The 21,556-nt window shown below is 35.2% G+C and overlaps 1 protein-coding gene, 1 non-coding gene and 1 pseudogene across 3 annotated transcripts; 2 read left to right on the top strand and 1 right to left on the bottom strand.

Annotated features, from left to right (window-relative positions):
• The first annotated feature begins 790 nt into the window (after positions 1-790).
• Positions 791-2,058, top strand: LOC104750114 (F-box protein At1g69090 pseudogene; annotated as a pseudogene).
• Positions 2,059-14,383: 12,325 nt separating this feature from the next.
• On the top strand, positions 14,384-14,459 carry LOC147925215 (small nucleolar RNA snoR98). The gene has a single exon (XR_015585575.1). It is a non-coding gene; the product is annotated as a small nucleolar RNA snoR98 (small nucleolar RNA).
• A 2,037-nt stretch (positions 14,460-16,496) lies between these two features.
• On the bottom strand, positions 16,497-19,195 carry LOC104750115 (chaperone protein dnaJ 39-like). 2 transcript variants are annotated; one of them, XR_015585338.1, is made up of 10 exons: positions 18,770-19,167; positions 18,509-18,632; positions 18,188-18,270; positions 17,982-18,093; positions 17,784-17,888; positions 17,638-17,688; positions 17,434-17,519; positions 17,235-17,343; positions 16,938-17,140; positions 16,497-16,860 (listed from the first exon to the last, which is right to left on the bottom strand). XR_015585338.1 is itself a non-coding variant. In XM_087493372.1 (10 exons), exons 1-10 carry the CDS (start codon positions 18,904-18,906, stop codon positions 16,627-16,629), a joined length of 1,248 nt encoding a protein of 415 aa, XP_087349498.1. In that variant the 5' UTR covers positions 18,907-19,195; the 3' UTR covers positions 16,497-16,626. The 2 variants fall into 2 exon arrangements, 1 of the variants encoding a protein (XP_087349498.1); XM_087493372.1 differs by having other exon boundaries at positions 17,434-17,523; positions 18,770-19,195.
• Positions 19,196-21,556: the final 2,361 nt, after the last annotated feature.

Consider the following 21,556-nt stretch of genomic DNA (forward strand, 5'->3'; position numbering starts at 1 on the left):
TGATCTCGTATGGTTTGTATTTGTTTTTTTTTTTGTTCATGATTTTCTAGTGTACTTAAAGTTTTGATTTGATATAATATACCTCTTAATATACATCTTTATATAATAAGACATATGCTTTATTTTCTGCCGGTGATAGGTAAATATTTCTTTTTTGTTTTTGGATTAGTTTTTTTTTTGGTAAATACTTTTTAACTTTTTTTTCTAGCGATTAACTTAGACATGTGTCAAAATCTAAGATCGTTAATTTGATACATGTCGCGATCATGTTAAGCAGTAATTTGGACACGTGTCGACATCTTATCAATACAATTGACACATGTCACGATTTCGTTAATTAGTAACTTTGACATCAAGCTTTATATAAGAAGATATATCTCAAAATTGGCTTTTTTTATCTAATCTTTTTAAAATTGTTGACCAAAAAACTTTACCAAAATACTAGTAAATGCAAAATACCAAATCTTAGGAAACTTTCTAGTCTACAGATTATATTTATATGAAAATAAAATTAATTTCCAAAAAATATACCCCGTCATAGCGTGGGATTTTATCAAGTTAATTTAAAATAACATAAAAAGGAAAGCAATCTCACACACCTATCAAGTAAACACAAAACTAATTATCTATCTTTTTAAAATCATCCAATATATTTTTTTCCTAGTACATATATTATTTCAAAAGAAAAAATTGATTAGTGTCAAATACAACCTATTGCACCTCTTTATATAAACTTACTCTTAAGAGAGTGAAAAAGAATATAAAAAAAAAAAAAAGATAATACCTCCTCCATCCCACAAACTTGCCAGCTTAGCCGATAAGCTATTCCAGCAAATGGCCTCCCCAACGTTAGCCTTAGCCCAATCTCCTCCTCTAAAACGTCCAGCCGTTTCAGTCACTCGAAAAAATCCTCATTGATGGTCCGAGCTTCCTTTTGATCTCATGCGAATGGTTTTCCAACGCCTTGGATTTTTGGATTTCGACCGAGCTAAATCGGTTTGTTCATCTTGGCAATCTGGTTCGAGACAATGTAAGCCAAGCAATAAGATCCCTTGGATGGTTCTCTTCCCCGTGGAAAAGAATTATTGTCTCTTGATGAATCCTGAAGATAAAGGAAAGATCTACAAAACTCAACATCTTGGTGACAATTTTGCAAAGAGTATTTGTTTGACGACTTATAGAAGCTGGCTTTTAATGCAACATCGTTACCAAGAGAAAGAAGGTCTTTATGGTACTTATCCAAAGCATGATGTTTATATTCTGGATCTTTTAACCCGCGAGAGAATCAATCTACCAGCGTTCAAGTCAGGAAAAGATGGACTCTCCAACCCGATATTATGGATAGACGAGAAAACCAAAGACTACCTAGTTCTCGGAATGGCTAATTCATTCATTCTGATTTCGTCCAAGAAAGGAAATAACTCGTGGAAAGAGATCCCCCAGTTGCCAAAGTCATGCACCGAAGAATGTTTTAATTGTATGCAAAGTCATCTCCAAAGTCATGCACCGAAGACTGTATACAAAGATCACAAGCTTTACTGTTTCAACTGTTCTTTTCTCCATATTTTCGATTTTTCTGGTGAAGTTCCGCTGAAAGTTTTCAGAACTAGTGCACGTGGACACGTACCGACTGAAGCAGGTTACATTAGCCGTCCTTGTAATCCATGTGTGGGGGATTACTGTAAGTATAATATAGTAGTCACTCTAAGTGGAGATGTCTTAATTGTTAAGGCAGTACTTGTAATCGAAACATGGAGCTTTGAAATCTACAAGATGAATTCATCGACGGAGAACAATTGGGAGGAAATTGATTCTCTGGGAGATGAGTCAATTCTTCTAGAGTTGGGTGTTACGGTGCTTGCTAAGGACCAAGAGGGAATCACTCGTAACTCCATCTACTTCACTGAAAATAAGTATTTTGGGGGATATGACAAGAATGGAATCTTCATATTCAATCTTGATACAAAGCAGGTTGAACAACAACCACAAGCATTTGTTTCTTCGTCCATGCCATTGTCTCATGCTCATTGGTTCTTACCAAATTTCAAAAGGGAATGATTGATCATGTATTCTATATGGTTTAATTAATTGTCTTTTTCTTATAAAAAAATATATTGTAATCGTGTTCATGTAGAGTATCTCTTTCACTAAAAAAAAAAAAGGAACAAAAGAAAATAAATATGAGAGATCAATGATTGTGGTATGTAAGCATTGAACACAAAAGAAATGAGATGTTTTTTTTTTTTTTTTTTTTTTTTTTTTTTTTTTTTTTTTTTTTTTTTTAAGAAATGAGCCAACAGGGGAGGTGACTCTGTTGCGGATGAGCCATAGAGAAGCCGTTGTGATGTATTTTAGCATTTTGTTTAATATGCCAAATAAATTGTTTAAATTTATAAAAAAATAAATAACACATAAAATCATAAGCTCTCGAATTAGGATGTAGGCATGCTTTGGTGCATTCTATGTCTTCCAAGGTATTAATACCTTTTAAATATTTTCTTGTTATGAAGTTCTACATATAAAATAAAAACAAATAATTAATAAATTTTAACAAATATATATAATATAAAATAAGTAAATATGAATAACATATTTCCTTCACATTGATCTAACTAGCCACCAATATATGGTCTTATCTTACAGCATGAAAGGACATGGTTGTTGTTCCATAATATTTTCCAACCTTAAGTATTCAATTTTATCCAATTTTTTCAGCACATAATACTTACATTTTATCCAATTTTTTCAGCACATAAATATTTAAGCCTCAGCCCAGTAATTTTTAAAGTTGGGTCTGGTTAATTCACGGGGTTTAGCCCAAATTTACATGCCTATTGGTAACTCACTAGATATTAATTAGGCGTTTAAAGAATTAGCACCCGGAAATACATATTTTTTTAAATACTTTTACTTTATATGTATTACGTTATGATTACATCATTTTAATAAAAAAAATATTTACTAAAACATATATTACAAATGAAACACGTTTTCTTTTTCATTAAAAAATAAATATACAATTACTTAATTAAAGAAGAGGCATACTCACAAATAGCACAAAACTATATTTTATCTTCAAATTTAGCATATCATCTATAAAGTTTCAAAAATAATACTATATTCCAAAATTTAATGTTCAAATATTAAATCCGAAACTCTAAATACTAAAGTTTACTCCCTAAAAATTATACCCTAAATGTAAAATTGTCAATCAAACCTGAAAATAATTCTAAAAATTAATTAAAATATATTTACCATGTCAATTAGTACTATTTTTGAAAGTTTGTGGTGTATGTGTTATAATTGTCCATAAAACTTATTTTCGTGTAAATGAAACAAATATTTGTCTTATTCAAAAGTGCATAAGCCTAAAAAAATAGTAGAATTTAGGCTGATTAGTCTTTGTAATGAAAGTTACAAGATTATTTCTAAGATCTTGTGTTTTCGGCTAATGAGAATTTTACCATCCCTCATTTCAGAAACACAATCAGCTTTTGTTTTAGAACGTCTGATTACAAATAATATTATTATTGCCTGGGAGGTGTTCCATGGGTTAAACACAAATCGACGGTTCAAATTTGATTTTCCGGCTTTTAAGACGGATATGAGCAAAGCCTACGATCGCGTGGAATGGTCGTTCCTGGAAGCGGTCCGGAGTCGGCTGGGTTTTGATGGTAAATGGGTTTCATGGATTATGTGGTGTGTTAGTTCAGTCTCTTATCAAGTCCTTATCAATGGGCAGCCCCGAAGTTCTATTTTCTCTAAACGAGGCTTACGTCAAGGGGATCCTCTTATTCCGTATTTGTTTATTTTTTTAATTTTTGATTGCTAATATTAAAAAGGCTGAGAGGAAGAAACAGATCACTGGTATCAAGCTAGCTCGTGATTGCCCACCTAGTTCTCATTTGTTATTCGCAGATGATAGCCTCTTTTTTGTAAAGTAGAAGAGGATGAGTGTAAGAAAGTTATAGATATCATTGGTCAGTATGGTAAAGCATCGAGTCAAGAGGTCAATCTTGCAAAATCATCTATTTTGTTTGGGAAAAAGTACCAGAACAAGTTAGTGAACAACTTAAAACCGTCAATGGTATTTCTAAAGAAGGGGGAATGGGTTCCTATTTGGGTATTCCTGAAAGCCTTGAGGGTTCATGTAATAAGGTATTCAGCTATGTTCGTTGCAGGTTGGATGATCGGGTGAATGGTTGGACGAAAAAAATATTTATCAAGGGTGGAAAAGAAATTTTGATGAAATCTGTTGCTCTGGCCCTCCCAACTCATGTAATGTCATGTTTTAAACTTATTCAGGAATTAACATCTAAGTTAACTAGCGCCATTTCAAATTTCTGGTGGAGTTACAGTGATGAGGATAGAGGATTACATTGGGTGGCGTGGGATAAGTTGTGTACAGAAAAAGATAAAGGAAGTTTGGGTTTTAGAGCGCTTGATAAATTAAATGTTGTGAAGCTTCCTAAACAGTATTGGCGATTAGTTTTAGAGGGGCAGTGTCGCTCGACACCAATGGCCAATGTCGGTCGACAATAGAAAGGTGTCGGTTGACATCAAGGGCCAATGTCAGTCGACAGTTGAAGGGTGTCGGTCGACAGCAACCTTTTCAGTAAGCGACTGATACTTGTTTCCCTGGTTTATTTGTGTTTGTTTTGTTGTTTGTTAAACGTTTATTTCTCAGTTGCTTGTGTGTATACTCCAGCAGATGGGAGGATTGCCTCACTAAGTATTTATGATAATACTTATCCATCTCAATTGTTGTTTGTGTTGTGCAGATATGTGACATGGAAATCATGGCGATGAGGAGGATTATCTAGGGTCTTGGTTGTGTGTTATTGGTTATATGTTGTTACGTTGTTGGAACCTGGTTTAGTAGTATGCTAGGTTACCAGGATTCTCAAGCGTCTTTACTACTACCTTATTTGAATGATAGCACTACACTCATAAGTTAAGATAATCATTCCCTGTAGAGCTTTCTTCTTCTCCATAACTGCATCTTTGAGGAACTTGTTATGTGATGGGTTCAGCAAGAATGAATCAATGATTGATATTGTAATAGCAACATCCTTTATTTTTGTATCAAACATAGCTCTATACTTGTCCACTTATTGCTTCTTAAACCTACCAGGAAATAACAATATTGGCTCATAAGGTGGAGGCACAAATAGAGTCTCCTTGGCAACATATTTACTTTTCTTGCGAGCTTCATCAATGGTCTTATCTTTCTTTGGTTTCTCAAGCATTTTACTCTTCCCTTTGTCAACTACAACCTCTTCAGCTTCTATGTATTTACCACAATCGTTTTCTATCAACTCATCCTCATCTTCAATATCAACTAGTAGCTCCCCTTCTTTAGGTTCAATGTACCTATTGAGCTCTTTAGTAGGCAGCTGCTTACCACTTCTCAGCATTATGGCATTTATATACTCCTTTAGGTTTGCTTCCGGCTTTCCCGGTAGTGAGCCCATTTGTCGCGCTATAGAATAAGAAGATTGTCCATGGACCTGTGTTTGAAACCTCTCAATTTTAGTATTCAACTCACCATAGACATTCTCAACCTTAGTGTGCATAGATTTCATTTGGGTAGCAAGCTCAATAGCACCTCTCCCTTTTCCTTCTAATAGTTGGCGAAGTAGAGCATTTGTATCATCCGCCTGGCCTAGAGGGTGTGGTGCATTCAGTTGTTGCTGACGTTGGGAATAGGTTTGAGGATTGATTTAGTAGTTACCTTGAGGTTTAGGTTGGTAGTTGGGCAGGGAAAGAAAACCGGGAGGTTTTTGTGGCGTATAAGTCTGATCTTGTGGGTTCTCCACATTGGTTATGCGGTAAGAGAGGTTTGTCGTCTAACATTGGCCCTCCTTTTTCTTTTCAAACAACACTGGTGCTCCCGATGGTGATACACTAGTACGAATGAATCCCTTTCCCAAAGGATCCTCCAGCTGCTTCTTCAGCTTTGCCATCTCTGTTGGAGCCACTCTGTTAGATGCCTTGGATAACAGCGTCCTCTCCGGTTCCAGCTCAATCGTGAAAGGATCAGACCGAGAAGGTGGTAACCTATGCAACGACTGGAACACATCCTCAAACTCCTCCACAACCAGAATACCGCTAACCGTACACTGCCCCATTGATTCCGGCATTGATATAGTAACTAGATAAGCCTCTCGTACCTTGTTGATCATCTTCCCCGCCTATATGGCCGAGATCACGAGACTCCCTGAAGTCGGTCTCACTCCCTCAGAAACCAACTTCCTAATGGGACGTTCAAACTCCACTCTACCCTGATGACAATTAAGGTGAACCATATGATGATGCAACCAATCCATCCCTAGGATAACATCATACAACTCAACCGGGCTGATAAGAAAATCTGCTGGCCCCGACTCCGCTGCGATCTGAATATCAACTCCCCTCACCCGTCCAAGAACTCTCAGGAACTTGCCACCGACAGCTCTGACAACTCATGCTTGCTCCCTGCGATCTCCTCTGATATTAGCGCTCTATGCGCACTCCAAAGTAATGAGGCTATGGGTAGCTCCAGAATCAAATATAACGTGGGACCTAAACCCGTCCACCAACAAGTTCCCTACACAAACCTCATGTGCTAAGAATCCAACACTTTATCATAGGCAAAACATAAAATCTAAACCTACTGAAATTCACAAAGTTTGGGTACCAGAAATTAAACATGTGATCACCCCGACACCGGTTCCTCTAGTCTCTACAATCGTGTACACCAACAGCGCCTGCTTAATCCGTGCCACCTACTGCACTCTAAGTTGCACTCTAAGCCGCTACTACCATCTGCAGTAACTTGGAACACTTGTGCTTGATATGCCCAAGCTCCCTGCAATGATAGCATACACAAACCACTGACTGTGCCGCTGTCGTAGCACTCATGTGGGGACAGCTAGCTACTTTGTGCTCCATGCTACCGCACCCGTAGCATCATGCACCACTCGGCCTCTGCGTAGCCTCCCACTTCCTCTTGGTTCCCTGCGCAGGTTTTCCACCTTTGCTAGAACCACCATGATGCTGAGCCTTCCTAGGCTGAACTGCAGGACTAACCATCACTGACTATGCCTGGATGTCCTCCTCAATCTCTGTCGCAGTCTCAACAAGCTCTGCACGCGTAACATAACTCCTCCCTCTGCAGTGGACCCCCAAATCCTCACAAAGGGCCCTCATAAACCTCATGATTTGAGCATCTTCGGATTCCATCGCCCGATGCCCATACATCAGAAGTTGACTGAACTCCACGTCCAGCTCCCGCATTGACCGAGTCCTCTGAGATAACTATAGGAACTGCACCTCCAACCGGTCAAATGCCTCTCTAGGAAAATAATTGCGGTTGAACTCCTCCACTAAGTCAAGCCAAGACATCTCCCTCTGCACCCTCCTAGCAGCCACTGATCTCCACCACAAGTGAGCGTCACCAACCAGGTTGTGGACCCCTATTTCCACCCAAAACTCTTGAGGACATCTGAGAGACTGTAAGTTAAGTTCCACTTACGCCTTCCATGCATCTGCAGCGGTAGGATCCAAACCACTCGAAAACCGCTCATTATCCATGTTGCCCATCCCTCTCAACATACTGATATAACAAGAATGAGCTCCTACATCTGCAGACACTAGCTACTGCACCTCCGGAGCTTGCGCCGGTACAACTGCCAACAACCTCTCCAGCACCCGCACCAACAAGTCCGCAAGATCAACACCTCCCCCAAGGGCTTCACCTGCAGGGACTCCCGCTCCTAGAACCCTAGCATCACCGGCCAACCCGGCACCAACACTGCCCACATCGACTCTCTCAGCGCCTAAGGTCCTATCGGTACCCCCACTAGACACACTCATGGACCCCTCCTGGAAAGCTTACGACTCGTTGATGCCCTCAACTGTCATACTATGATCTATAGTATCACTAACCGCTGGTGTGACACCCCAGTGTCAGAGACTTTCAAAGAGGTTTAAAAGAATTGATTTGGCCACCTATGTCACCAAAGTGCACTTATATTTTCAGTCAAGGGTCCTGAGAGAACTCCACAGTTAAACGTGTTTATGCTGAAGTAGTCTCAGGATGGGTGACCTTCCGGGAAGTGACTGTCGGAACTGTTCCAGTGAGGACAAAACACATGGAAAGATCAAGTAGTGATTTGTAGGGATGGTAACAAGTCTTTAAAGCCTCCCGGACAAAGCAAACCGGCCAACGGATATAGATGGGCACACGAGACTAGTGAGAGGACGTGAGGCCCATTAATAAAGGTGGGCCCATGGACTGGGATTGGGAATGGGGTCCACTAAGAGGTGGCGGTCGGGGTTTTACATTTGGTATCATAGCCAAACCCAGACGCGTGTGGAATAGAGTGGGCTCACAACGTTGAGGGTGACGTTCTTGGTGCGTAACGAGGACGTTGTAATCTGTTTGTGGGGTTGCATTGTGACACCCCGGTTTTGGAGACTTGCGGAGAGGTTTAAAAGAATTAATTTGACCACCTAAGTCACCAAAGTGCACTTATCTTTTCGGTCAAAAGTCCTGAGAGACTCCAACTCCACAGTTAAGCATGCTTATGTAGAGTAGTCTCAGGATGGGTGACCTTCCGGGAAGTGACTATCGGAACTGTGCGAGTGAGTACAAAACACAGGGAAAGGTAATGTGGTGATTTGTAGAGACGGTAACAAGTCTTTAAAGCTTCCTGGACATAGCAAACCGACCGTCGGATATGAATGGGTTCAAGAGTCTAGTGATAGGATGTGAACCCATCAAGGAAGGTGGGCCAATGGACTGCGATTGGACATGGGGTCTTTGCCCCTACCACGACCATGTCCGCGTCCACGACCAGCCATATCATCACCTCTAACCATCTGCACTACCATGAACCAAAGGCTAAGCAAGCAATCTCAACAGAACAATAAACAAAAACTCACCGTGAAATCACACTGTCGGCTCGAAAATGATGTTCTAGGACTCCATGCCATACATAATTGACTAACTAACATAATCAATCAAGCATGCAAATCCACAACATCAACAGCAGAAACCTAGTGAAACCAAACCAAGAAACGTGAGGGCTGTGATACCAAACTAAAACGACCCGACCCTTTTAAAAAAAAAAATAATTAACTAGTGGTACCATACCTACTAGCCACCTAGCCAAAAACACACCAAACAACGTAAATATCCAAAAGATACCAATAATCAATAACCAATAATTCAATAACTCAATCCAGCATAAACATAAACCAACAATCAGCATCCTAGCAACATTCTAGGACTCAACTCTAGCAACCTAACAGAAGCCAGACAACACATCAACGAGCCACTAAAACATCCTCCTCTTCATCGCTTTGATTCAACGATCACACTTTGCTTTTACCTGCACCACAACACATATGAGATGCGTGAGTATTTTATAAACACTCAGTGAGGCAATTTTCCCATCTACCAGGCTATACACACAAACAATTGAGATATCTCTAACCATCAAAACAACAATCAACAAACAAACAACAAACCAGGACACTGCATCGATCGACACTAACCCATGCATCGACCGACACCAACTCGGGTTGCATCGACCGACACAAGCTTGAATAGACTGATGCAAGGTTTACCTGCATCGACCAATATCAACACTGCATCGACCGATTCATGCTCGACATTTCACGAAATCACTAATTGCATCGATAGAAACCTCTACATGGCATTGATCGATGCTTCTAGGTCAAATTGCGTCTTCCTCGCATTGCATCGACCGACGCACAGAGTGCATCGATCGACGCACATGTCGAGCATCATCTTCTCCGAAGCTACTCGTCGGATCTCCGTTTCTAAACCACTAAAACACAAGCCAATGCCACAAAGAAGCCTCCCAAAGGCTTTAGTGACTCAACAACGTTCTAACAAGCTAAGGAATCAACCATATAATGCATAAACAAGCAAAATCAGAGAAATCTCAAGCTTAGATAAGCTAAGGTCCTGAACTCTCCTTTGCCAAATCTCAAGCTTTGACAAATATACACTCTTAGCAATCTCCTACAACAATCCCAGCTAAAGATCTTCACTCCACATGCAAGATCTCTCAGGAAAAAGCTACAGTTTCTCTCTTCTTTTCTCTCTAAAAATCGGCTAAACCCGACTAAAGACGACAACAGCTCCTTTTAAACTCGATTTCCAAGGTTTCCTAACCCTAAAACGTAGCGTTTAACTTACGTATTTCGCGACCAAACCGGTTTTGCATCGACCGATGCAATACCTGCATCGATCGATGCACATCCCAAACCAGAATTCCAATTCGCGGATGTTACAAAATTTAACATCGTTTTATATTTTCATTGACACAAATCTCCATTACCATATTTTCCCCCACTTTATCTTCCATTTTACATATGAAGAACATATCAAATAATAATTATTTGAATAAATGAACTATTTTCTCTCTTTGATACAATAACTATGAAAACCCAAAATTCATCATCATGTGCAAGGTAAATTCATGGTACACAATTACCATCCCCATCAACATAATCAGATGTTAGATGTTCAATATCTTGTTAAGTATCTTGTCGAGAATGTTTTTTTTTTGTTAAAAATCTTGTCGAGAATGTTGATTACGTCATGAAACTTGTGAATGAGCTAACAATGGATGAATTTTATGGACGCATAATAAGCCTCATCTTGTGTTAGATGAGAGAGACATAACAAGTGTCCACCTCACTTTAATAAAATATTTATTAAAAAATTTCTTTAATTATAGATATTTATTAAATTATTTAATAAGTAATTCAAAACTACAATTTTTTGAAATATTACAAAGTAATGTGATTAACGGAAACTTTAGGTTGACGTGCTGTTCTCAAAGAGTTTTCTGTTCATTTAATTAATGTGTTACCCTTTGACTAGAATATTTACAGATCAATGTTTACACATATTCATTTAATTATTTTGAACAAAATTATATTTAAAATATGCAATTGAGGGATACAAATCTTTACAATTAAATAAATAATGTTTAACGCTATAAACACAAGATAGGTAGTTGCATTTTTAAAATAATATGTAATGTACTCAAATTCACATATTTTATTTAGTTCTTTTTCTAAGTCAATATTATATAAATAGAAGTTGCAAACATTTATACATTTGAACATATACATACATATATATCTATATATATATTCTTATATTTATTACCACATAATTATATAGTTGAACATATTTGTAAATGTTTATATGATAACATATGGCATTACCATATCTATAGATTTCCAAAATGTGTAAGTTTGAATAGACACAACTGTTTGTAAAATATACATCTTTACAATGAACATACGCAATTTTCTAAAGAGAAGCAACCGTTGAAAAACAAATTATCAATTATTTTTAAAATATATAGTGTCATATTCAATGATTTCATATTGTTATTTAAACAACAACAACATAAAGTGATAAAATAAATCTAAAAACAAAATATTGAGTTAAAATTTATCTAATTAATATCTGTTACATTTTTCAATTAACTCTTTCTTCATAAGGTGATGTCATATGACATAAAAACATTTACATCTATAAATATATATATATATATATATATATATATATATATGTTGAACTGTATAATTATGTGGGAATAAACATAAGAATATAAGATGTTCAAATGTATAAATGCAGCAACTTATATTTACATAAGATTCAAATTGAAAACGGAACTAAAATAAAATATATTTTTTTGGTAAAAGATTAAGTTTTATACCAACTTTTCTGTTTTTTCTGTTATACAATGTCGAAACAACTTATTGAAGGGAAAACAACTAAAATAAAATATGTTGGTTTAAGTACATAAAATCATATGTTTATAGCATAAATCAGTTTATCTAATCGTAAAGATTTTTATCCTTCAATTGCATATTTAACTTGTAATTTTGTTTTTTAGTTCATTGAGTGAAATATGTGTAAATATGTGTAATTTTGCAATAAATATTTTATTAAAATGAGTTTCCCGTGATATCTCGTGGGCTCATAACCTAGTATGGTATAAGTTCATTATTTTGTCAAAAGTTTTTTTATAAAAATCTGAACCACTCAACATTTTTATTTTAGTTTTAATTTGATTGGTATTTTGGTTTGACTGATCACGATATAGCGCTTAAAGTCTTAAACCGTGACATAGTGGCATAGTTCACAGAGCTTGATTGTCCGACTAACAAATATGAAGGGGCCTCACCGCGGAGAATCCTAGCATAGAAATAATCGAGAATTTTGGTTTGGGGATCTTACAATTAAACAGGTTAGAATCATTTGTTTTAATATATGTTAACGAAAACAGTGTTTTTAGTAACTTAAACATGAATAAGATTGCAATTACATAAGTGACAATCTACATGAAAAATGGTTATAATAACCACAGGGAATGTGGCCCTTTAAACTATTTTTAAGGTTTTTAAATGTTAATAAGTAAAAAATGTATATAGCCAATAAGTATAAGAAAGAGATGTGAAAATGTAAACCATTTTCTTAGAAACTGATTAAAAATTCTTTTCAATATTATATATATATATATATATATATATATATATATATATTATAAAATTATAGGAACTTTTCACCTAAAATAATGTATGACTAAACACAATTTTGAGTACTTGAAAATTATTGGTTGTTCAATTTTGAATTCATTGAACACTTAACATGTTTAAATAAAAATTGTTAACTTTTTGTTTTAAATTAATAAATAGATTTGGAAGGACATGAGTGGTAGATATATGAATATCTTAGTGAAATTGTACATGAAGAAGATTTAAAATAAAATGTAACCCGTAGTGAAAAAATACAAAATGAAAAATTTAATAAAATAATTTAACCTTTCAGATTTTTTTTACATCTATATCATTAAAAATAAATTAATAAAAAGTACTTGATAGTTATCTAAAAGTTAAAGAAAATTTTTAGTAAAATGTTAGACACAACTTTTAGTAAAATGTACTATGGAAACTTTTAGTAAAATGTAAAACTATATGAGACAGAGAGATGATGAGAAAAAAAATATCATAAAACTAGAAAGCATTAAGTATGGTAAAGAGACACAATACTAAATGAAAAGAACATAAAGAAAAGTTGTAATGAAATATATGATCTTTTATAAAAGAAAATGTTAAACAGTCATAAACAGAAAGAACAAAAAACAAACCAAAAGTTATACTGGTTCGACAAATAAATTCAATTTAATTAAACGATAAAAAAAAATTATGTAAATATATTTTAGTAATATAGACACAACCATACATATCAAATTTACCAAACGTTGCAATAGTTCATAAAATAAATAAATTTTTTTAATGATATATCAAATCATCTAAATTTGTCATGGTTTAATTAAAAGGTTGCAAAATCCATTCTAAAATATTTTAGTAATCAAAAACTAAATAATAATAATTTATTAAGAGTTTATCAGAGTGATGTGTAAATAAACATGCCAAATGCTGCAATGGTTCAATTAAACGATTATAATAAATTCTAGAAATATATTTTAATAAACAAAAATTAACAATTTTTGAAAAATTATACTCAGAGACTGAATATAAATAAATATTTCAACGATTCATTAAATAAATCTAAATTTCAATAGATTTATTGCAGTGATGAGAAGTCATTTTAAGATCACAATGTTAAAATTTTGTATGTTGATAAATAATTTAGGGAGTAGAAAATTACATTGAAAATTGACAATGAAAATTGAATTTCAAATTATTTTGATTCATCATATTACGATAAAATTTGTGTTGAAAAGAAATTTTGATAATATCCAAAAGAAGAACAAATATAGATTTCTAAAGATGTGTACATTTGAATTGAAAAAAACTGTTTGTATGAGACACAACTTTACATTCAACAAAAGCAAATTTTTAAAAATACATAACCATAGAAGTTTTCTGTCCAAAAATACAAAATAAAATAATGTAAAGGTACAACGATATATAGATACTTAAAGATATGAACATTTGTATAGACACAACTGTTTGTAAAATACACAACTATATATTCAACAGGTGGAACTTTCTAAAAAGACATAACCTTAAAAGTTTTATGTCAAAAAATATAAAATAAAATATTTTATGAAAAGATACAACGAAAAATTATAATTGTTCTTCACATTTATTTAGATTGTTATTATTATATAGATAGATTGTTTAGTCTAAAATTTATTTATTTGATTTTAGAGGATTTTCTCTCGCCATTGTGTCTTCTTATTGGCACATACTGGAAAAGGTAAAGTATATTCATACGGACGAGTTCAGCATGATTTTCATGATACCAAAATATATATATATATATATATATATATATATATATATATATATATATATATATATATTAATTTTCACTGATTTTTAATAATTTAATTATTAATGCTTGTGTTCCTCTCTATATGGACTTCAAGTTTCATTACTTTATTACATTAGACTTCAATTGGTAATAACATTAAAACAAGACGGTTAAAAAATGTTCAGCAGTTGTAAAGAAGACAGTTAAAAAAAGGCGGTTAGAGAAGATAGAAAAAAAAAATGGTTAAATTAAAATAAGCGGTTAAATAATAGTTTTGACTGGTAACAAACGGTTGAATAGTAAACAAGTTACTATAGAAAATAACATAAAAATAAATTAAAATATGAAAATATTTTCAAAAAAAATATTTCTATTTTCATAAGTTCCTTTAGAAAATAACAAATATGAATATTATTTTTTAAAATTTATAGAATTTAAAAATAAATCCAACTGCCTCATTTGCAAACGAACCGCTTTGTTTTTGGGGCGGTTGGCAACCGCCGGTTTTTCTCCTTCTAACCACCCTTTTCAACCATTTTCTCCAACCAGCTACTCCAATTGCTTTTTCCAATCGCGATATTGATTGGTACATTCAAAGCTTGCAAACAAGGCCCTTGAAAGTTACCAATCAAATTCTTTTGAGAAAAAAAAAAAGGAAATGCTAAGAAAATATATGTTTTCCATAGCAAAATGGTTAATAACGATCCACAAATGATAATGGATTGCCAAGAGTTGTGATCCATTTTCCTAGAGTTGTGATCCATTTTCCTAGAGTTGTGATCAAAGTGTTTCTCCACTAAAAATGTCAAAAAAACAAAAAAAAAGTCGTTAGATTTAAATAATCCCCAAATCTTTCGCACTTGTTTGAACCAGATTCACTCACAAGTCCATAACTAACAATGACCTTTTCCAAATTTTCGAAAAAATATGTTCTTAAAGTTGTAGTTTTCCGTTAATAGTCAAAAGTCGGTCTTTAAAATGAAAACAAAGAAACACAGTTAAGACATTTTTTACTCCTCTATTTACGCATTTGCATTAATACACTGACTTGGTCTTCGTAATACTGTATAGCTACCCTTTTGAAATACTATAATCCTCGTTAACTACTCTTTCAATCTCTCATGGCTTCCTCTTTCTCTTCTTCTCCTCCTTCTTGGAGTTGGAGATAGAACGTCTTCCGGAGCTTCCACGGACCAGATTATTAAAAGCCATTCTCGGTTGAGAAACCTAGTCAATAGTCTCATAGACATATATAGTGATGCACAAATTACTACAACAAATGGGTAGACAAGCCATTTCTAGACGAGAACCTTGGAAACGCCACATCTTAATTGATGCTCATGAGATTTACGATGTTCTTGAATATAATATAGTAAGTTCTTTTACACTTTCTTTTTCATATTTGGTATTGTGCTAATAGTTTCTTCTATTTGGAATTTGGTATAGGGTACTAGAACCGTGTTTGGCATATCGTTTGATACACATCCAAAATCAGCAAAGTGTTTTTAGCGAAGGAGCTTTCAAGAGAATGCGCAACCTTCAATTCCTTAGTGTAAGCGATGAAAGGAAAAGTGTTGAGCATGTATGCCTGCACAAAGCTAGAAGTCATTCCAACTCACATGAACTTGGCCGTCTCTTGAATGGTCAATATGACAGCATACCAAAGTTTGAGAAACTTTGCAGACATCTCTAGGAACATCTCATAGTTCTCTATCTCAATCAGAGAGGTAGAACAAGTGCCTTCATCAATTAGGCTACGGTCTCGTCTTCGTGTTCTCAACATAATCAGCTATGTAAAAGCTTAAGTCATTAACAAATGTTCCTCGAAGTGTTAGGCAGCTATACCTAAGCTACACTAATGTTGAGAGCATTCCATATTGCTTGAGAAGTTACCATCGGGTACAACTTTATCTTAACAACTGCAGAAGACTCACATCACTACTACCAGATTCACTCAGCAAAAACTGTGAATCAATGGAGAGCCTTACTTGCCCTTATAACACTCCATATGCGCAACTCAATTACTCCAACTGCTTCAGCAAAACAAATGTGAATTTGAAGTCAGCAAAACTTCCGAAGAAGAAGCAGTTGGCAGTAGTGAGGACAGAGAATGTGAATGTGAAACTGTCGAAACATATGAAGAGATGAATCCGGCGAAGCGTGCAAAGAGATGAACCTGACAAAGCATAAGAAACCATATACCACTTTTGGAATGTAGCTGTGCATAAACATTATCACTGAAACATATAATATCGTTTTCGGAATTTAGCTATGTGCCTGAAACAAACTCAAGAAGAGTGTCTTCAGGTTTTTTTCTTGTCTTGCCTCAGCTGAATATTATACCATTTCTTCTTCTTCACTCCATCTTCTTCCCTAACTGCGACTTCTCCTTCTTCTCTAGGTTCCATTAAAAGACTGCTCTTTTTCTTGCTCTTTCCCTTGCTCCAGCTTCTGCTCTTGCTTGAACTTTGCTTCGTCGGTGGAAAGATTGTGTACGCCGCACATATCTCGTTCCTCCTCTTGAGAAGCTCATCGATCTGCAAACAAAACAAATGTCAGTTAAATGTTTATGTAACCAAGAAAACGGAGTGATATTGGCAGCTCTCTCTCTCACCTCTTGTACTTCCCCTGTGCATTTACTAGCCATCTCTGTGAACTGTGCAAAGACCTCGTGATATTCAGATTCAAACTTCAATAGCTCAGTTCTTTTCGAGACTATATGTGCTTCAGTGGACCGGAGATCCTCTTTCTCATTTTCGAATGGAGCAGATGAGAATATTTCTAGAGTGTAGCTCACACTTTTGAAAAAATTGTCACCTAATGTAATATGACACCAAGTGAGGTTACTTTACTTCTAACAGAGTTGTCTAGTAACTCATTTATAACTGTAATTGAATGAAACAAAACATACCGTAAACAGCAAATACATGAGATCCAGGTTTCAGTTCAGTGATCTCAAACGGTTGGAATGCATCGAGCCTTTTGAAAAATCCGGTCTCTGGATCCCTTGAGAGAGCCCTCTGTGACCAAAAGGTAGACAACTGAGTACATTGGTGACTGAGAGATATATATAAAAGTGTGAACTTAAGACGGAAGAGAAGATAGTTAACTGAATTAACCCTGTGATCGAAACGGTAAACAGGAAAACCGAAAAAGTATAACCCTGCAGTTGAGAGCTTTCCTGTTTTCCTGCTGTCTTCCTTTTGCAGAATGAAAGCAAATGAAACATAGTTTAGTGACCAGAGGAAACTTAGAGGCATGACGATTCAACCGGATGCAGAATTTTTGACATTATATGTTAAGGAACTTGATACCTGTAGGGCCAATCTCAGTCCTCCATTCTCTTCTTGATCAAAGTAAAGTAACTGAGAAGCAAAAGGAATCAGACGGTATGATACAGAATATGAAAAACAACTACGAGACTCTTGAGCACGAAAGACAAAAGTTTGTGCCAACGCACCTTGAATTTGTTCTTAGCAGATGACTGCACTTTACATATCAATCCGGCCTCGGCTTCTTCTTCTGTTAACGTAACAGAATAAAAGTGAGCCGATTGTTTTTCAACCTGTTAGAGAAGCAAATATGTCAGTGAAGATGACAGAACCACATTAATGCAAAAAGAAAGTAAATGCTAGTGTTAAACAAATAATTATCATACCTTCCTGGAAACAACTTGCCCAACAGTAAGAGGCAAAGTAGTAACTGTACCATTCAGCGCTTCCTCCAATAAATTTGCTGAGACAGTTGTCTTGATTTGCACTCCAAGCTTACTGTGATCAACAAAAATCATCAAGTTGTTAAGGGGATTTTTGGTAGTAATGGAAAAAACAGAGAGTAGAGAAAGCCTGTTTCAACGAAACTCACTTGAACAGCGCGGCGAATATAGTATTAACAGCTCCTAAGCTTGATAGATCAAGCTCAAGATCTTCATTTTCCGGACCAGGAGCCTACATAAACACCACAGTTCAACCAATATAAAACTAGATATAGTAAAGTCTAGTCGACTTTGGACAAAAGGGCGTCTAAATAAGAACTAGAAATTATCACTTTAGCTGATTTAAGGTTATCTAGACACTGCAAAAGTGCAGAGCAAGACACATCTCCCCAGTGCTTCATACAATGGTTTTAATAAACCATCAAAGATTAGGATGTTACAAAAACTCAGAACTTGAATTGAAACCTCACCTCAGAGCCAGTAGTATCATATTGACGGCGATTCTCCGGATCAGACAAGACCTCATAAGCAAATGTAATCTCCTCAAACATATCCGCTGCAACCGGGTCGTTTGGATTCTTATCAGGATGGTACCTTAAAATAAAACTAAACTTCAGTACTGGTAACAACAAACACAGCTTGGATTCACTTCTGAACCTAAACTGCATCCCTAACAACATCAAAATTCACAAAAGTTTTAAACTTTTTTGTCACAGAGTTGGGAAAAAGACCTGAGAGCCATTCTTCGATAAGCACTTTTGATCTCTTGATCAGTCGAATTGGTAGGTATGCCAAGGACTTCATAAGGGTTTCGTCGTCGGAGTTCATCTTCTCCGACGTCGTCTTTACTATCCGATCTCGATCTCATTGTTAAAGATTTTGTTTTTAAGAAAAAAACAAAAATCGTTGCTTTAAATTCCGAAGGAGCAAAATCTGGGGATCTTCGCCAGCAAGTGGGGAGAATGATTCAAGCCTCGTTAATTGTGGTTTGTTAATCCAAAACCCTAGGAGACGACGAGACAGAGACAGAGGCAGCTCCATAGGGGAAACCCCACAAGCACTCTGAGCTGGAGAAGACAAGAGAGAAGGAGACGAGACCACACTATACTGCACTATCACTAAATTCGTTATTTTCTTATTTTAATCTGTTTTTTATTATCTAATTCAAAATTTTCACTGATTTAGTTCAAATTTCAAAAGACCCACTTGTAATTAGAAACGGCCCAAAACGGATCAGAATAGCCCATTAAGAATTCAGAGACAGAGAGTCTTCTTGTTAATCTGCGAACTAGAAATCTTTACTGATTGGTGGTCCATTGTGTTAGCATTTTCTTATTGTGTTTAAAACTTGTTTCAACTACAGCTTTTTGAGTACACTTATAGAGGTTCCTTTGAAATTATCACAGTGAGACTTAACGAATGAGGGATTGAAGCCAGCGGTTTCACTGTTGTCTAATGGGTCGGAGAAATGCTTGCAGCTTCACAGATATTGCTTTGGTTTAGAATTACTAAATTATTATGTGCATGTGGAGTGTGTACGTGTAAATCTATCTAGGTTGGATTTATGTGAAGTGTAACTGTTAAGTACCAATATCCAGGTGAAAAGTTCACGATAAGAACGGTATGCCAAAAAAAAAGGTATATTTGATCAATGTTGATCTTTCTCTGAAGACTTATATGGACTGCTGGCACATGTATTATCTGATCACGAACGAATGTAAAAAAAAAAAAAAAAAAATAGTAATTATTATTATTATTATTATTATTATATATTATCAATTATTGAGAATCATGCACGTTAAATTTGTGACTAGATATGGATTCGTAACAATGTATATATATGATTTTTTTCCTATGAATATGAGTTATCGTATGGCAACAATAATGTCACAACTTACTCTTCATATCTTTTGTCAACTCGTCACATTTTCTTTATTGTTGTTGAATTCTCTTCAGGGGAAAATCGAATCTTAGAAATTGATATCATAAGAAAGAAGAAAAAAAATGCATGTTTTGTATCGGCTATCATAAAATTATCTTCAAAAAAAAAACACTTCTTATCTAGTTTTTACTTATGGACCCATTTACATGTTACAAGGTACAATATATTCAAGCAAATTATTGCTTCTAATAAGTAATTTGAGATAAGGCACCTACCGGTGTATTTTGTTTTTTTTTTCGCTCTAGCCATTTTGGCCCAACTTAACTTTTTCAGATAATAAAAACAAAGAATGTTTCCCAATGCAAACCCCATGAGTGACCTTTATATGTTTTTTTTTTTTGGTATGTACGATTGCCATATCTCGAATGGGAGAAAAATCCTAATCAAGGAGGTATATATATATGCATGGATATATATAAATTCAGCAAATGAATCCAAAAACAAAAACAAATAAAAAACAAGTCAAACAACGCGCTATGTCCTTTTTTGGTACTACACAGCCTTTCGCTTAGGGCTTCATTGACACACATCTTCAATAAATACTTGTGATTATTTTGTATAACCCACATGTAAATTGACTATATATAGATGTAGAGTAAATACTTGTGATTCTTTTGACAATTTACTTCTCTTTTTATACCTATTTTCAATGTTGTACTTATCAGTAATCATCATGTCTCTTCTTCTTTTTCTCAGTTATAATTCCCCCCCCCTCTCTCTCTCTCTCTCTCTCTCTCTCTCCTCATCATCATCATCAGCACCACCAAACTTCCACCAGACAAGTCTCATCAAACTACAATAAAAAGTTTGAAGGGATCTTGAGACATACGAACACACGATGAAGATCTTGGCCTTGTTCTTCTTATTCAAGAAAGTAAGAAGGGAAAATAAAACAATCCCTAAGTGTATGATCCATCCATGAATGATGGTTGGAGTTTTATGTGTTTTTTTGGGGTGGGGGACAGAAAAGGTTACATCGAGAAGTGTTATTGTCTGCAACTCTGAATCTTAATCTTATCCTCATCTCTTCTGGGGAATGGAAGCATTATGGTCCGATCTACTTCTCTCTTAAGATATTTTCATTTGTTCTATGAAAGTTTTATTTTTTTCAATATTGTGATATATAACGCCTGTTATGAATTGGTATCGTTCGTTTTGATAGTTGATATTTGGAATTTTTGTATAAACAAATAATTTTATGTGTATTGATTTTCATTTCCTTACTTCGTTTCAGTATGAACGATGTGTTGTTTCCGCATTGGTATGTCCATTATACTAATGTTCAGTACTGATGATCATATTGATCCATACATTTTGTTCAGACGTCAATGATCTATCCATACACATGTGTTAGAATACTTTAATATAGTAGATTTGGGAATCCGGATCTTCAAATATCATAGAAACGAATACGTAAGACATGTTAGGATATGGATGTATCATGTATCCTTGAGCAATAATAAACCATTGTTGGTGAGACTATAGTTCAGTTTACTTTCTCGAATAGAAAAATATCCGTATGAGCTATTTAATTATCAGGAGATTTTTTTCAGAATTTTACTATGTATTCCAAAAA

Source organism: Camelina sativa, chromosome 16 (genome assembly GCF_030686135.1).
Source record: "Camelina sativa cultivar CO46 ecotype springtype chromosome 16, ASM3068613v1".
Taxonomy (NCBI): domain Eukaryota; kingdom Viridiplantae; phylum Streptophyta; class Magnoliopsida; order Brassicales; family Brassicaceae; genus Camelina; species Camelina sativa.

Bases quoted from the DNA above. Each gene is read 5' to 3' on its own strand.
- LOC104750115 (XM_087493372.1), bottom strand. From the start codon at position 18,906: ATGAGATCGAGATCGGATAGTAAAGACGACGTCGGAGAAGATGAACTC. The intron at 18,271-18,508 runs GTGAGGTTTCAA...GTGTTTATGTAG, and splicing joins ATGATACTACTGGCTCTGAG to GCTCCTGGTCCGGAAAATGA. The intron at 16,861-16,937 runs GTGAGAGAGAGA...TTTTGTTTGCAG, and splicing joins GCACAGGGGAAGTACAAGAG to ATCGATGAGCTTCTCAAGAG.